At 35.8% G+C, this 17,906-nt stretch overlaps 1 protein-coding gene across 3 annotated transcripts in view; it reads left to right on the top strand.

Moving 5' to 3' along the window:
* Positions 1–17,906, top strand: part of NAA35 (N-alpha-acetyltransferase 35, NatC auxiliary subunit) — a 96,174-nt gene that overhangs the window by 67,268 nt on the left and 11,000 nt on the right. For all 3 annotated transcript variants that reach the window (XM_058695553.1, XM_058695554.1, XM_058695555.1), the window contains exons 13-16: positions 2,870–2,929; positions 7,487–7,593; positions 15,813–15,879; positions 17,748–17,846. In XM_058695553.1, the coding sequence (XP_058551536.1) occupies positions 2,870–2,929; positions 7,487–7,593; positions 15,813–15,879; positions 17,748–17,846 (333 nt within the window). The remainder of the gene's footprint in view (positions 1–2,869; positions 2,930–7,486; positions 7,594–15,812; positions 15,880–17,747; positions 17,847–17,906) is intronic.

Raw genomic sequence — 17,906 nt, 5'->3', positions numbered from 1 at the left:
GGTAAACAAAGTTAAGGCTTAGAGGGCTTGTAACCAAAATAGTGGCATATCAGGAGTTAGAGACTTTCTTATTCTTCTGCTATATCTCCTTTTTTGATTCTTAATTATGTAAATGTATATTTGTATTCAGATTAATTGTAAGATTTTTGAAAAGAAATTGATCAATGTGAGTTGGAATAAGAATAATGCAACAGTTGGAATTTGACGTTCTGGCAGAAAGTTATGGATTGCCTTGTCGGAAAGTTGAATGCTGAATGACACACCATAGCTGGGGGAGTCAGGCCTGCACTTCCAGCACTGGACATGAAGAGGGCATAGAAGGAGAAGAATCTGGCTCCCTGGAGCACTTGGGACAGGAATACGTGTTGTGGGGATGAGGGGAGGTAGGGAGTAGTTGAGGCTAAGAATAGAGGAAGAGATTAAAGTTAGAGGGAGAAGGAACCAAACAGTCTGGTAGTTCTGCCTAAGAAACCAGTCACTGTTCAGATAAAGAGTACATCTCAGTGGAAAATTGGGAAAGGACATGAGCATACACACTGAAAAGGAAGTAAATGTGAAAAAGGTATAACCTTACTAGTAATTGAAGAAATGCAGTTTATAACAACTAGATTGAAAAGTATAGCAATATTTAATGTTGATGGAGGGAAATAGTAGCTCTCCTATACTCCTGTGGCTGTCTCTCTCAGAAGTCTTAAAAATAGTGTATATCCTGACCCAGCAACTCCCATTCTAGAGATTTAGCATAAGAAAATCATTTAAGATATGTTGCGAAGATGAACTAAAGAGGTATTTGGTGCGTCATCATTTGTAATCTTGAAAAACTAGAAACATTGGTGATACCACTATCCATCCTGTGGGTATGTGTAGAATATATGCCACAGTGCCGTTAAAAAGCATGATTGACATAAGGAAATGTTTGTGAATGTCAAGTCATGTTTCAGAAATACTTGACCCATTTTATACATTGTCACACAGAAGTGATGGTCAGACACAGCGAAGTTCAGTTTTTCAAATACTGGAATAACAAATATCAAGATGTCAGTTATGACTGTAGTTTATGGTCTTCATGTTTCTGCATTTTCACATGGGTGAATATGGGTGGGGCAGTTAAATAAATGGGTTAACAGTTTGGGAGATGTGGTTGACTGTAGAGAAAAGATTGGAAAGGAACAGGGTAAACACAGGGGGATAATAAATTAAGAGACCGTTACTGCAGTTCAAGGAAGAGAGAATAGAAGGATGGCAGGGAGGTGACATGAGGTTGTCAGAGTTAGAGCTATGTATGAACTAATATTGATAGCATATTGGTGATGAATTAAAATATGGGACATGAGAGAGCTTTCAGGAAGGCCCAGGGTTTCTGACGTGCAAACCTTGATACACACTGGTGCTGCTTACCGAAATGGGGAAACTCTCAAAGACCCTTAGTCAACTGAGGGTCTTAATAAGGCCGATTTTGAGGTACCTTTGAAATATTTATGTAGAGATATTGAATTAGGTATTGATTATATGGATAGAACTTAGAAGTCTGTTCAATATATAATTTTGGAACTATTACAAGTAGTAATCAAAGGAAGCATGAATACGGAGAAGATTGTGAGGGAAAAAGTATATAGCTTGAGAAAAGAAAAATAGTCTGGAACTAAACTTTGAACCTACAGAGCAGACTGAGAAGTGACCACAGAGAAAGAAACTCATGGAAGTCAGTTAAAAGGTTTTTCAAACAGGAAGTCCTGTCACATACTGCTGAGAGGTCAGATGAAAGAGGTGAATAAAGTCCAAAACAGATGTTGATTGGATTTGATGTCAGACAACAGTGGTGACTAGAGTGAAGAGCCAGGCTAGCTTGTGTTGATGAGGGGGGGCCTTTGAATAAGGAGAGATGATGCAGCCAACTCCTTTAGAAAGTTTGGCCGAGAAGGCAGTGGTTGAGAGTGAAATGTGGGAGCATGTGACAGGAGAAAATTTTACTTAAATGTAAATGGGGAGGATATGGCAGAAAGGGAGAACTTAAATATCAGGGAAAAACAAGGATGGATTATTGACCATGTGTAATGTTCTGATAAGACCGGAAGGAATGCAGTGTAGTACAAGTTGGGGGGCCTCCGTTGTTAAAGTGGGCAAGGTAGGATCTGGGTACAAATGTGGGCTCAGTGATAACATTCAGAGGCTGAAGCAGAGGATTGCCTGCTGGATAGATGACTTAATTTTCTTTGTAATGTTAAATGGGAGGACATCTGTGTGGAGAACATTCACTTTGAAAAGTGTGAGCAAGGTATAAAAGTTATTTGTTAAAAAAGTGAATTGACTAGAGAAACTTGGTAGGATTTGGCAGAGCACCCCTTTAAATTGAGGATCATGAGTCTGGAAAATACAGAAAAATATGAAAATGATAGGTAACTACTACCCTATATAATCTACAGAAGTTAACATTTTAGTGTATTTTCTGAGCTTTTTTCTTTTATCTATGTATAAAACCATATATAGTTTTCTAAGCATATCTTTCAGGAACAGTTATATGAATCCAGTTGGCCTGGTTACTTGGTATTTATTTCTGTGAAGTAGGAAGTAAACTTCTACCATTAGTTAGGAAATTATTATTGCTACTATTATTTTCATGGTGTGCATACATAATATTTGTATACACAATTGACTGTTGTTCAGTTAAAAAAAAATTAGGCTCCAAAATCCTTCATCGTCCTATTGATACAATTAGACAATTCCTATAGAAATGATTCTTAGCTCTTTGTCATATTTTAATTCTACTAGTATTTAATTTGCAGAAGGTCTGATAAAAATTGCATGCTAAATAAAACATTTCTGGCTTTTATTAATCTATTAATGACATTACTTTTTCTGTGTGTATCAGGATTTTTTCTGTGAATTTAGTGAACAATCTCCTTGTGTTCTTTCAAGATCTCTATTACAAGTAAGTTCTACATAGTATTGAAATACTTCTTTAAACATCAAATTATTTGTGTGTTGACATTGTTTTATTGATTGCTGGAACAAAAGTAGATGCTTTTAAAGGATGTTCAACAGTTAGTGTTATATTTTTGTGAGAGAAATATTGGAATATTAGACATTCACCAAGACCATACGCTGGACTATAAAACAAACCTTAATAATTTAAAATCAGTTGAAATCATACAAAGTATGCTCTCTATTTTTCAATGAAACTAGTAATCCATAAATATTTTCCAAATATTTGGAAACTAACACACTTCTAAACAACCCTTGAGCCAAAGAAGAAGTCTTGAGGATAATTTGAAAATATTTTGAACTGAATGAAAATGAAAATATAACATACAGATTCTGTGGGATATAACTGAAGCAGTGCTTAGAGGAAAATTTATAGGATTAAATGTTTATATGAGAAAAAAAAGAAAATGGTTGCCAGAGGGATTGGAGATAGGGGAATGAGTGAAATAAGTGAAGGGGATTAAGAGATACAAACTTCCAGTTATAAAATAAATAGGTCACAGGGGTGAAAAGTACAGGATGTGGAATATAGTCAATAGTATCATAATAACTTTGGTGACAGATGGTAACTGCACTTGCCATGGTGAGCATTTCCTGGTATATAGAATTGTCGAATCACTGTGTTCTACATCTGAAACTAATATAATACTGTATGTCAACTATACTTCAATTAAATTTTTTTAAAAAGAAAGCTCTGAAAATTTAAGCTTCTGCTTTAAAAAAAAAAGAGCAAATGAAACTCAAAGCAGGCAGAAGAAAAGAAATACTACAGATAAAAGCAGATATCAGTAAAATAGGAAACAGGTAAACAGTAAAGAAAATTAATGTAACTAAAATCCTGATTCTTTTGAACATATCAGTAAAATTGAAGAACCTCTAACCAGGCAGAACAAGAAAAAAAAGAAGGTATAGTACAGATTAATAATACCACAAATGAAAAAAGAAAGGACCACTGCAGACTCCAAAAGGGTCTGTAAAAGGATATATGGGAAATATTATAAACAACTCTGTGTCCATAAATTCAAAATCATAGATGAAATGGACCAATTTCTTGAAGGACACTATCAAAACTCATGAAGAAACAGAGAACTTGAATGATCCTACATCTGTTAAATTGAATTCCTAGTTTAATACCTTCCAACAGAGAAAATTCCAGGTCAATTCTGTACAGTCTGTTCCAAAAAATAGAAGAGGCAACAATATACATAATAAAGCCAGCATTATCTCAGTAGCAAAACCAAACAAAGACATTAAAAGCATGGAAAATTATAGGCCAGTATCCCTTATGAGGATAGATAGAACCACCTTAAAGTATTATGATATCAAATTCAGCAATATATAAAAAAAAGATAATACATCATGACCAAATGGGCTTTATCCCAAAAATGCAAGCCTGGTTCAACCTTTGAAAATCAGTCCATGTAGGGGCACCTGGGTGGCTCAGTCAGTTAAGCATCCGGCTCTTGTTTTCGGCTCCAGTCCTGATCTCCTGGTCATGAGATTGAGCCCTACTTTGGGCTCTGCAAGGAGTATGGAGCCTGGTTGGGAGTCTGTCTCTGCCCCTCCCCTGCTTGCGCTCACTCTATCTTTCAATAAACATTTTTTATTTAAATTTTTAAATTTAAATTTATTTTTTAAATTTGTTTTTTAAATAAACATTAAAAAAAAAGTGTAATCCACCATACGATCAAAGTCTCATGGGGCGCCTGGGTGGCTCAGTCAGTTAAGCCTCCAACTTTGGCTCACGTCATGATCTCACGGTTCATGAGTTAGAGCCTGGAGCCTGCTTTGGATTCTGTGTCTCCAGCTCTCTCTGCCCCTCCCCCACTCACACTTTGTGTGTGTCTCTCTCTCTCTCTCTCTCTCTCTCTCTTAAAAATAATAAACATCAGAAAAATTTAAAAAAAAATAAAGTCTCAGTACATTCAGGAAAAGCATTTGACAAAAGTCAGCATCCATTCATGACAAAAACTCTCGTCAAAACTAGGAATAGAAGAAAACTTCCCTTAACCTGATATAGGGTATATACAAAAAACTTGTAGCTAACGTCATACTTAATGGTGAAAGATTAAATCCTTTCCTGCAAAGATTGGGAGTAAAGTGAGGATGTCAGCTCTCTCACTCCTCTCTTATTCAACATACTACAGATGGCCCACGACTTAAGATGGTTCAATTTATGATTTATCGACTTTGTAACAGTCTGAAAGTGATGTCCATTCAATAGAAACCATACTTTGCATTTTGAATTTTGATCTTTTTCTAGATCAATGTTTTTAAATAAACATTACAAAATGTTTATTTAAAACAATAGCAATGTGTATTATAACACTCTCTCCTGATCCTGGGTTTGAACAGCAAGTTGCAGCTCCCACTCAGCTACACAATCACAAGGGTAAACAGCCTGTTTAACCATTCTGTTTTTCACTTTCGGTATCGCAGTCAATAAATTACTGGAGGTATTCAACACTTTATTATCAAATAGGCTTTGTGTTAGATGATTTTGCCCCACAGTAGGCTAATGTAAGTGTTCTGAGCACATTCAGAGTAGTCTAGGCTATAAGCTATGGTGTTCGGTATGTATTCAGATGTATTAAATGCATTGCAGCTTATTCAACTTAAAATGGGTTTTGGGATGTAACCCCATTATAAATTGATGGAGATCTGTATTGGAAATTTTAGCCAGTGAAAAAAGGCAGGAAAAGGAAACAAAAGGCATACAGCTGAACAGGGAAGAAATCATCAGCGTTTTATAGACATTATTTTCTGTGTAGAGCACCAGAATTTTTAGAGAAGTTCCTAGACCAGATGGGTGAGTTTAACAAGAGCACAGGATATGAGGTCAATATACAAAAAACAATTGTATTCTTATATACTTTCAGGGAACAATGAGAAGTCAAAAATTTAATAGTACTATTTACAATAATCTCAAAAAAAACACAAAATACTTAAGTATAAATCTAATACCTGTTTGTAGACAATGCTGAAAAACTAGAAGTATTGGTGAAAGAAGTCAAAGACCTAAATAAATGGAAAGGTATATACCTTGTTTGTGGATTGGAAGAATTAATATTTTTAAGATGTTCTTCCCAAAATTGTTCTATAGATTCAAAGCAGTCTCAATAAAATCATAGCAGGATTTTTTACAGTGTTGCAAGAACAATTGGACAGACATATGCAAAAAAAATTGACTTAGAATGCATCATAAATCTAAAATGTAAGACTATACAACTTTTACAAGAAAAGACAGGAGAAATCTTTGACTTTAGAAGGCAGAGTATTCTTAGGTATGACACCAAAAACACAATTCTTAAAAAATGGTCAGTTGATCAACTTTATAAGTCTGTGGAAGATACTGTTAAAATGAAAAGAGACTACAGAATGGGAGAAAATATTTGCAAATCATGTGTAGCATAGGACTTGTATCATACAAAGAAATTTATAAACCTAACAGAAAACAGACAACCTAGTTTTTTAAAGATATTCAACATAATTGGTACTAGGGATATGCAGATTAAAACCACAATGAAATACCACTGTCTTTCTTTTCTAATATCTTTTAAATAAAAGAAGAAAGAAAAACTGATAATACCAAGTGCTGGTGAGGATGCATTTACTGATAATTCCATGAAGTGCTACAACCACTTGTAAAACAATTTGGCAGATTCTTATTAAATTAAATGTACAAATCCCACTCCTGCTTAATGTTTACCTAAGAAAAGTGAAACCCAGTTTTCTCCTGGAAACCTGTATGCGAATGTTTATAGCTATTTGTTTCATGATCACCCAAAACTGGAAACAACCCAAATGGGTTAGGAAATCAAAGAAGGGATAGTATAGGAAATATTAAAATATGCTGAGGTCAGTAAGGGGAGAAAATGAAATGCAAACTATTGTTAAATAATTTATTTTAAATTTAATCATTAAATAATTTTTCCAATTTCAGGAAGTGTGTATTCCAAAATGTTCATTAGAGACAAAGTTTGTCAACTAAATATTTATAGCCATTTGCTGTTTAATAACTTATGAAGCCCTCTTTCTTATATATTAGCTTATTTGACGTATTCAGACTAGTCATTTCATTTTGGGGTTTGTTTTTTTAAGTTTCTTTATTTTTGAGAGAGAGGGAGAGAGAGAATTCCAAGCAGACTCCTCACTGTCCACACAGGGCTGGACACAGGCACAATTATGAACCTGTGAAATCATGTCCTGAGTTGAAACAAGAGCCAGCTGAGCCACCCAGGTGTCCCTGGTCAGCTCATTTTGACTAGTTCACTATTATTGCCTTTGGCTTGAGAGGTATTTTTTCTTTATACACCTTCATCAGAATACATCTTAAATATAGATTAACAAGTAATAACCCATTGTGGAGGTAGTGATTCATTGATTTCCACCAGGTTTTTATGCTTTAATCTCTTCTGTTGTGTTCATGTCACAGTAATGACAGTTATATGTACAATATGTCAAGATTTTGACAGCATTACTAATACATAACATTTGTTTTAAGACTACTTTCCTGGTGGATAACAAAAAGGTCTTTGGAACCCATCTCATGCAAGACATGGTGAAAGATGCACTTCGGTCTTTTGTCAGTCCTCCGGTGCTCTCCCCAAAGTAAGTACTGTGAGACTTTTCATAGCGTGTACATTTCTTAAAAGCCCCAGGTCTCTGTGCTCGTTCACAGCCAAGGCATAAAAACTGTTGGAATCACATCTTCATGCAGAAAATAAAAAACTCATAGTAAAATTAATTGATTTCTGCTGCATATTATTTAGATTTAAACTAAAGTTTTTGTGAGGTTGACATTAGGCTCAATATGAGAAGAAAACCTTACAAGGAATTATCAAATACAGTAAGTTGCATTGATTCTTACTGTGTGCAAAGCACTGTGTTAGGTAAGCACTTTGGGAGTAATTATAAAAAATCAGATAAGGTCTCTTAATGATCTGAGTCTAGATAAAAATAGAAAATGCAGATAATTATTTCTTAAATTATGTTCTGATAGAAACATGTTGCTTTAATAAGAGGCTGGAAAGGATTTCATACAGCAAGAAATCATCATTTGTGTTGGCATTTTAGAAAAGGAATAAAGCTTTTCCAAAGGGGACGGAAGAAAGGTGTTGTTATTTCTTAGCAAAGAAACCAGCATGTCTAAAGACATGAGCATATGAATTGTGTATTTTAGGAACAGTTAGTGGTTCAGCATTCAATTTGTTGAATAAATTATGCCACATCTCACATAAAACTTTCTCCTCTCTTAACTTGGGTTTCTCAGAAGCAGATCCTGAGACTTAGAAAGTGTTCCCAGGAGCAGCGCCTGGTGGCTCAGTCAGTTAAGCGTCCAGCTCTTGACCTCAGCTCAGGTCATGATCTTACACTTCATGAGATCAAGCCCCTCATTGAGCTCTGCACTGGCAGTGTGGAGCCTGCTTGAGATTCTCCCTCTTTCTCTCTCTCTCTGCCCCTCCCTCCCTCCCTCCCTCTCTGTCTCTCTTTCTTTCTCTCTCTTTATAAATAAATGAACTTTAAAAGAAAAAAAAAAAAAAAAGAAACTGTTCCCAGGAGAAACCAGCAGTGTTGTTGGCAAGTGGGACATGCAAAGGAAAAAAAACCGTGCAGAGGTATACTTCAGGGAAAGTAACTCTGGTTATGTCCTGGTGGGGAGCTCTGGAGATAGTGTGGGTAGCACCTCAGAGTTGTTAGGGATAAAACAAAGGAGTCTGAGAATTTACCCACGTACGAGTCCATTAAGGACTGACCCTGGGAGGAGATAAATTCCCAGGCAGCCTCAGTGTTGCTTATATTCCCTGTTTCATTCACAGTAAAAGCCACAGTCCTTATGATTGAGCCTAGGAGGTCCCATACACTCTGGTCTAGACTCCTGCCTCTCTGGCCTCATCTCTTACCCCACTCCCCCCATCAGCCACACTGCCCTCCTTGCTATTCCAGGAACATACAGGCTCACTCTCACCCTACAACCTTTACACAGAGTCTGAGGTGGAGGACATTTTACTCAGAAATCCCCAAGACTGACTGCCTCACCGCCTTCAAGTCTGTTTAACTTCATCTCAGTCAGGACTGCTTTGATCAGACTGTTTAAGAAGTACAACCTCTCCCCTGCCTCAGCCAGCACTAGGCTGTATATAGTTCTCTCTCCTGTAACAACGATCTTCTTACCTGCTGTATAATTTGCTCCTTCACTGTGCTTACGTGCTGTATATATACACTACATAATTCTTCATTGTATTCATTTTTTATTTCCCTCTCGTCCTCCCCCCACTCCCGTTAGAATATGAACTCTACGAGGTCAGGGCAGGTCGTTTTGGCTGTTTGTTCGCTAATGTATCACAGGTGCAAGAACACTGTCTAGCACACAGCACATGATGAATCTTTGTTGAATGAGTGAATAAATAAATGGCAGTTGGATGGTTAAGATAGTTTGGGACTTACGAGTTTTGAATGCTTTGGTAAAATTTGGTCTTTATGGTCAGTGAGGAAGTGCTCAGGTTTTTAGGAGGAAATTAGCATAGGATAGTATGTATTTTTTTTATGGTGCGTAGTTTTTAATAGGAAACAAACTGGTAGTGATAAAGGAGGCAAAGTGTCGAGGTAGGCTAATTCGGTACTACAGGCAAGAAATGATAAAGGATTAAACTGTGGGATTATAAAGAAGACAGACCTGAGGAACATTTCAGAGGGAAAATTAATAGGACTTGACAACTGATTCAGCAGGGGAAGGAAAGGAATAAGAAGGTAAATAAGTTGCTTTAAAAAAAAAAAAGAAACCAGAAGCTGGTTGTTTATATTATTATATAATATTATGTTTATATTATTATATAAATATATGGTCGTGTTTGAAGTTTAGACAGTGCATAAAATGTGAAAAATAATAAAAATCCCCTGAAGTCTTAGCCTTGAGGTAACATTTCAATGACCATCACTATAGATCTCTCAGATCCCTTAGATCTGTGCTACATAGATGTATGATACACATTTGACTTTATGTAAATGGGATCATGTTAAACAAGCTGTTTTTATCATGAACTTTTAATTACTTTTTGTGGATTGCTTTCTTAAAATTTTTGTTTTTAAAATTCTTTTTTTCCCCTCACTCAAAGGTACATCATGAATTTGTGTTTCAAATGATCTGATGTAGATCCAATTAATTCTTTATAATGGTTGCCAAATATATCATAATGTGAATGTATTCTGTGCATTGGGGTTTACTGGATGGGGGCATGTGTACTTATAATAGATATTACCAGATTGCATTCTAAAAGATTGTAACAATTTGTATTTCTGTTAGCAGTATATGAGAGTGCACATTCCCTAACTCCTTTTAATTTTTTCCAGTGTGTTTAGCAGGAAACAATACCTCATTGTTACTTTAATTTGAGGATTTAATACAATATTTATTGAACATTTAGAAATACTTTTCTATGAATTGTTTATATCCTTTGCCCATTAACTTTTAAGTGGTTTACTTTTTTGGAAAATTCATATGAGCTGTTTGTACATTATGGGTATCTAATATACATTGTTAAACAATAGTATCTATCATACAGTATATAGCTCCTCATAGTATACAAGTCCTGACTAAATTATCTTTCAACTCCTTCATTTGTGATAGGCATTGCAGATTTTTTTTCCTTAAGTTTTCTTTTGCATCACAATTTTTGCCTTCTGTGTGGTAGTTTCTGCTACTAAATTTTATCCAATATTTTAGGTTTCTCGTTGGAGGTAAATCTCCCCAGCACATAGGTTGTACCTTTAGTCACTTCCAAAGATTTTTGTTCAAGGTTTTGTCCAAAGATTTTTATTCTTGTGCATTTAAGATTAAGTGGTGTGAAGATAGAAGTTCAACCTGATTTTCCTTCTAGGTAGTCTGTTGGGTGAGCATCACTTACAATATAAACCATCATTTCCCACTGGACTAAAAGAAGACCACCTTTATTTTACTTGGAAATCCTTTATGTATTGAAATTTTTTTCCAGTTCCAATGATAGTGTTTTCTTTTTGTTTTGTTTTTGATGATTCTTATTATTGTGGCTTTGTCTTAAGTTTTAATATCTTGTTAAGACATGTCCTCTGGCTACATTCTTTTTCAGGATTTTCTTGGCCCTTCCCTGGTTAACCCTTTATTGGGCGTGTGGTTTGCAAATATTTTCTCCCATTATGTAGGTTGCTTTTTCATTTTGTTGATTGTTTGCTGAGCAGAAGCTTTTCAGTTTGACGTAATCCCGCTGCTTATTTTTGCTTTTGTTGCCTTTGCTTTTGGTGCAAAACCAAAAAATCTTGATCCCCTATGTTTTCTTCTAATATACCAGAAACTTCAGATCTTACATACAAAAGTGAGTCTTTAATCCATTTTTATTTGATTCTTGTGTATGGTGTAAGGGTCCAATGTCATTTCTTTTACATGTGGCTGTCCAGTTTTCCCAGTTTTACTTATTGAAGAGTCTGTCGTTTCCCCATTGTATATTCTTGGCTTCTTTGTCAAAAGTTAATTGACCATATGTGCATGCTTTTTTTCCCCCCTAGGCTCTCTATTCTGTTTTATTGATCTATGTGTTTTTATGCCAATAATATTCTGTTTTGAATACTGTCACTTTGGTAGTATAGTTTGAAATCTGGGAGTGTGATGCCTCCAGCTTTTTTGTTCTTTCTCAAGATTGCTTTGTTTTCAGAGTGTTTGGGGTCCCATATAAATTCTGGGGTTGTTTTCTCTATATCTGTGAAACATGCTATTTGAATTTCAGTAAGGATCGACTCTAACAATATTCTTCCAGTCCAAAAGCACAGAATATTTTTCTATTTATTTGTGTCTTCAGTTTCTTTCATGAGTGTCTTACAGTTTTCAAAAGTGTACTGATCTTTCCCCTCCTTGGTTAAATGTGTTCCTAAGTACTTTATTGTTTTTGGTGCTTATACATGGGATTACTTTCTTAATTTCTCTGATAGTTTATTGTCAGTGTATAGAAATACAGCAGATTTTTGTATATTGATTTTTTATACCCTGCAACTTTACTCAGTTAAGTAGTCCAACAGTTTTTTGATGGAATTTTTAGGTTTTCTACATAATATGTCGTCTGCAAACAGACACTTAAAAATTATTTTAAAATTTGTAATTAAATACATCCAGTATTCAGATTTGTAAGTGACATACACTACCATCCATTTAAACAATATTTTTCTTTGGTTTTTATATATTCACCTTTTGGAGAATTGATAAAATTTGATAAATACTTAATGCATATTTATATGAATTTATAAATTTTATCAGTTCCCTTATGTAATAAATATAATAAATTAGTACTTGCTGTTGCCAGGCCAGAACCTTTTTGGGTTCTAGGGAAGGGAAGAACACACCTGCTAACAAGGCACCTCGCATCCAGTGGGAGAGACTGAACAGTAGACAAATACATAATGTGAGTTTGTAGAAAGATAAAGGGGATAGATAGTTCTCTTAGGCCATAGTTATAGAAAGCACGTGGTGAAATGTGAGTGAACTGAGGGAGTGAGCTGTGCAGAATCAGGGTCGGGCTTCCGACAGCAACATCATGTCCTAGAGTAGAGCTGAGCTTGAGTATCAAGGAGTAGCTAATTTTCACGAATTAAATTATTAGAAATACATCTAGATCAGCAATTCTTAAGCTTTTTTGTCTTGGGACCCCTTTACATTCTTAAAAGTTATTAAAGACCCAGATAGCTTTTGTTTATATGGGTCATGTGTATTGCTACCTACTGTTTTAGAAATTAAAACAATACTTTAAAAATATTTATTAATTTTTTAAATAGGAAACCCATTACATTAATCGAAACATTTTTGTGGAAGACAACCATGTTTTTAAGAAAAATTAGTGATAAAAAGTGGCAGTTTTACATTTTTGTAGATCTGTTTTCTGTCTGTCCTAATAGAAGATAGCTGAATCATTTTGACCTGCTTCTGCTTTCAGTCTGTTAACGCATGCCATGTAGACTCTGGAAACACCTACCGTACGTACACTTGTGAGAGAAGGAATACCAAAGGCGAATAACATCCTAATGCTGTTGTGAGAATGGTTTTGACCTTGTCCCCTAGAAAGCATCCTAAAGTCACCACCCCCACCGGGGGAACCTGGGCCACATTCTGGGAGCTGCTGGCTGCCATTTCAAATCCAACTCCCCGCACCCCCCCTCCCCAACACTCCACCCAGTCCTTTCCTCCCACTCTGGTCCTAGAGGTGTCCACTGTGCACTACAGCTTGTGTCTCTTATGAATGCTTATACACTTCACCCAAATATGTGTCCAGAAATAATACATCCATTTATTTTATATGTTTTTAGACTTCACATAAATGTTGTCACACTGTATACATCCTTTTGCAACATGATTTTTTCATTCAACATTAGGGTTTTGAAATCAACAGGTTTGATACTTCGTTCATTGAAATCCACCCTTTGAATATGTTGCAGTTTGTTTTGCTGTTTCTCTATAAATGGACATTTAAGTTCTTTCTAATTTATTACTATTGAAAACAGTGCTGTAGTGAACTTCTTTGAATATGTCTCCTTGTGCACATAGGCTGTCTATACTTAGAACTGGAATTAATTGCTGATCGTAGGGTATGTGCATCTTCAACCTCACTAGTTTTGCCAAATTGCTTTACAAAATAATTTAACCAATTTGTATTCCAGACAACAGGGTATAAGAATTCCAGTTTTCTTAGACTTTGTGCTTTGTCATAATCAGACTCTTCAGTTTTTGACAATCTGATATGTGTGAAATAGTGTCTGTGTCTGATTTGCATCTTTCCCTTTTCTATTTAACAGTCTCCTTTAGCACCTTTATTATTACTTATTTAGGGTTAGTTACAGTTCAACCTTCATTGTTTGAAGATTCCATATTTGCAGATCTTGCTTACTTGCTAAGATATATTTGTAACCTTCAAATCATTGCTCTGCTCTCGCTGAATTCATGGACATGGGCAGAGCAGCAAAAAAAAAAAAAAAAAAAAATTAGAGTCTCCCGGTACTGAATAAGGAAACTCTCTACCTTTTTTTTCAGTTCTTATACCGTGAACAGCTCCATTAGGTGCCATGTTCTTCACATTTTTGTGCTTTTTGTTGGTGATTTCATAGTTTCAAATGACCTCCATCTGTAATGATACGCTGTCTAGTGTCCCTTAGCACAAGAAGGCTGTGGCATGCCTTTCAGAGAGAATATGTATGTTAGATAAGCTTCACTCAGCCATGAGTTTGGTAATGAATTGGCAATATACATCACATAAAGCATCTTTAAACACATAATGCAAGGTCATGTAGTGATCAGTTGATGCAGATGGTGTCACCAGTGGCTGGCAGGAACCTAACCCAGTATTTTACCCTAGCGGCAATGTTGCCGTATTCTCTAATCCAGTGTCTGCAGCAGCTTTAAAGAATAGAACTATCATGAGTACCGGGAATTGACTGTATATATGACAGAGTTCATTGCATGGTAATATGTAAATGTTACTCCACTGTTTTAGAATTCCAGTGTTAGAGATAAGAAATGTGATCCCGATCTAATTCTTTTTTTCCTTTGTTAAGTGATTGGACACTTTCTTCTGGAAGATTGTAAAGTTTCTGGGTTTTGTTTGGTTTGGTTGGTTGGTTGGTTGGTTTTTCTGGAATTTAAGAGTTTTACCAGAATGTACGTGTCTGATTTTCAGCTACACCTGTCGGGAACTCAGTCCTTAAAGCCTCAAGTCTTCCGATCAGTAATTTTCCTTTATTTATCTCTTGTCATTTTTGCTGTGATGTGAGAAAGTTCTTCCTTGACCTTCAAGACTACAAGTGAGCATCTTTTCATCTGTTGAATTTTTAAATTTGAAAATCCTAATTTTGGGATCCAGAAAGTCGTCTTTTTTTTTTTTTTTCCCCCCCCTCCTTTAAGAGCTTTATTTTAATCACCTTGAGTAACTTTCTTACTTTGGAGTTAAAGATCTAGCAGACCTTCTAGCACTTCTCTTTTGCCACCACCTATTCCTGGTGTTCTGCCTCCTCTTTCTCATGGCTTCTGCGTGCACTGTCATTTCCATTGCATGGTTGTGGCTCTGTTGATCTTTGAGGCTCTGGTCAGATTGTTCAGTTATGGCAGATACTTAGAAGTAGTGAGTTGTCTGCTCCTGTCTGTGTGCCAGGGAAAAGTCTTTGCTTTTTTCCCATGTTCTTAAGTGCAAAGGCCACTGACCTCAGGGATAGAAACAAAAATAATCTTCCCATCTGTTCAGCCCCTGAATTGGCTGAATTGGCTCCTCTAGAGCCAGGCAGGTAGCAGACCCTCCCAGACTGCTCAGGAAGGCTTTAGTCACTTTAATAACTGAGACAAGGAGCACCAGAAAGGAAATCACTTGATGAGGATAGAGGATGAGCTGCCAGAAATGTATAAGTGAGGATTTGGGCCAGTGGTTGGAAATGTGGATACATCTTTAAAAAATTAGGATTCTGTATAGCATTTTCTTTGTAATTATTATTATGGGTATAATCTATGAGGGTGTTAGTTGTAGAAAAATAAATAACATTGTAGTAGGGCCATGAAAAAGTAGAACTTTGGAATTTTTCTTCTCTCCTTGTTAATTTGATCTTGTTGGATCCAACTCAGTCCAAGTATAGAACTGGAAGAATTGGAAATGTGCATTTGTTGTGCGAGTAACACAATAATAGTGAAATATTTCTTAATCTAATGCTAACAGTGTTTAATTTAGTAAGGTATTTGGTTCCATTTTCTGTTTTTTCCACAATTTTGGTCTGTTGGTATCCCTGCTGCTTTTTGTAGGCCAAATAGTTTGATTTTAATGAGCATTATCTTACAGGTGCTGCCTATATAATAATCACCAGGCTAAGGACTGTATTGACTCCTTTGTTACTCACTGTGTTCGGGTAAGAACTGCAGTTTGGATCGTTGTGATGGATACTTTACAAATTGTGGGGAGTGGGGCGCCTGGGTGGCTCAGTCGGTTAAGTGTCTGGTTGTTGGTTTTGACTCAGGTCGTGATCTCATGGTTTATGAGATCAAGCCCTATATCAAGATGCCTGCTTGAGATTCCCTCTCTCCCTCTTTCTGCCCCTTTCCCGCTCACACACAGGCACTCTCAAATAAAATTTTAAAAAATAAAATAAAAATAAAAATTGTGGGGTGTAATTCCTTCAGTCACATTAATTTGTGTTACTTTTTTCATCCAACAGTTCTTAGTCATTTTCCCCGAAAAAATGAAAAATTTCTGTCTGTTCTTGCACTTGAGTAGATAGCTTTCTAATGTGGAGTCTTCCTGGCAGGTCGTTAAATACTGAGGCACCTTTGATGTCCTCTCACTGTAACACCCCAGGGACCACACAAGCAGAATTAAGTTATGACCCCCATCTGGGAAAACAGAAGTTGTTAAAGTTTTTTGTAAATGTGCACAAAAACTATTTTTGACCATATGAACAAGGAATGTTTGTACCAGCCCCAGATACTTATCTTTGTGCTACCTTAATGAACAGGATTATAGTAAAATTAAAATTACTACTTGAGATGGGAGCACAAATTTTTTTCAAATATAGGGTAATGAGGAAAAAATATAAATCTTGTAGTGGATTAAATTAATCATAAATCATTCTAATTTAATTATATAAACATTTCTTTTGGAGAACTGAAACAGTGTGGGAGGCCTAATTCCAGTTACTAAAATATAGCAAGGCACCTTGGGAGGGTGAAAGGAGAACTAAAAGGCCAGATCTCGTCTGTATCATTAACATTTTATCATTGTCAGGAAGATCACTTCACTTTTCTATAAATTCCCCCGTCTTTAAGAAGTGAGGTATTAATACTGCCCCTGTACCTCATACATAGGCTAGTTATTGATCAAGTGAGATAATATCTATCAAACTGTACAAATTTAAAACAATTCTATTTGAAGGATCTTCTGATTCTCATTTCTTAAATCAGAGCATCTTACCATTCGTGCATATTGTCTGATTAGTGAAGTGTTAACAATATTTTAGGATATAGATTAGGAATTGAAGAACCTTAGGGTTTATAGAGAACAGTTGACCCTTGAACAACGCGGGTTTCAACTTTGCAGGTGCACTCATGTGTAGATTTTCTTCAATACGGTAGTATAAATATAAATGTACTTTCTTAAGATTTTCTTTATAACAATTCCTTTTCTTTAGCTTACTTCATTGTGAGAATACAGCATATAATGCGTATAACATACAAAATAGGAGTTAACTGACTGTTGATGTTATCAGTAAGGCTTCCAGTCAACAGTTGGCTATTAGTAGTAGTTAAGTTTTGGGGGAGTCAAAAGTTATATGTGGATTTTCAACTCTGCAAGATATAAGTGTCCCTAACCCATGTGTTGTTCAGAGTTCAGCTGTATCAGCCATTACTTAAGCCTTACAACTATTCTGGTATATTTAAAGTAGCACAGAAATGTTACTCTTAAACATTGGCTTATGGCTTGAGATCCTCAGAAGAGGAAACTATTCTCTTGGAATTGTGGGAACATATCTAAAGATTGAAGTAACATTTTTGCCATATGAAAACAGGTTTCATTAATAGCCACTTTCTTCTGGCTCTTGATAAAATCTTGTGTTAAGTTTCCTTAAAAAGAAATACCTATGTAAGAAATACGCATAGTCCTGATTCTTACCTCCACAGTATTTTTTTCCCCTTAAACTAGATTTTGAAAACTTAGAATGTTAATTTTATTTAGTGTCAAGAAATTTCACATTGGCAGTTAACAAATCGTATGTATTTGCAGCCATTCTGTAGTCTTATTCAGATCCATGGACATAATCGGGCTCGACAGAGAGATAAGCTTGGTCATATTCTTGAGGAATTTGCTACCTTGCAGGATGAGGTAAGAGCCAACAAGTTGCCCTCCCTTCTAAAATTAAGCAGTTCATTTACCTTGATCAGA

This window comes from Neofelis nebulosa, chromosome 12, assembly GCF_028018385.1.
Source record: "Neofelis nebulosa isolate mNeoNeb1 chromosome 12, mNeoNeb1.pri, whole genome shotgun sequence".
Taxonomy (NCBI): domain Eukaryota; kingdom Metazoa; phylum Chordata; class Mammalia; order Carnivora; family Felidae; genus Neofelis; species Neofelis nebulosa.
Note: the sequence above shows the minus strand (reverse complement) of the source record. Positions and strands in the feature narration are given on the sequence as shown.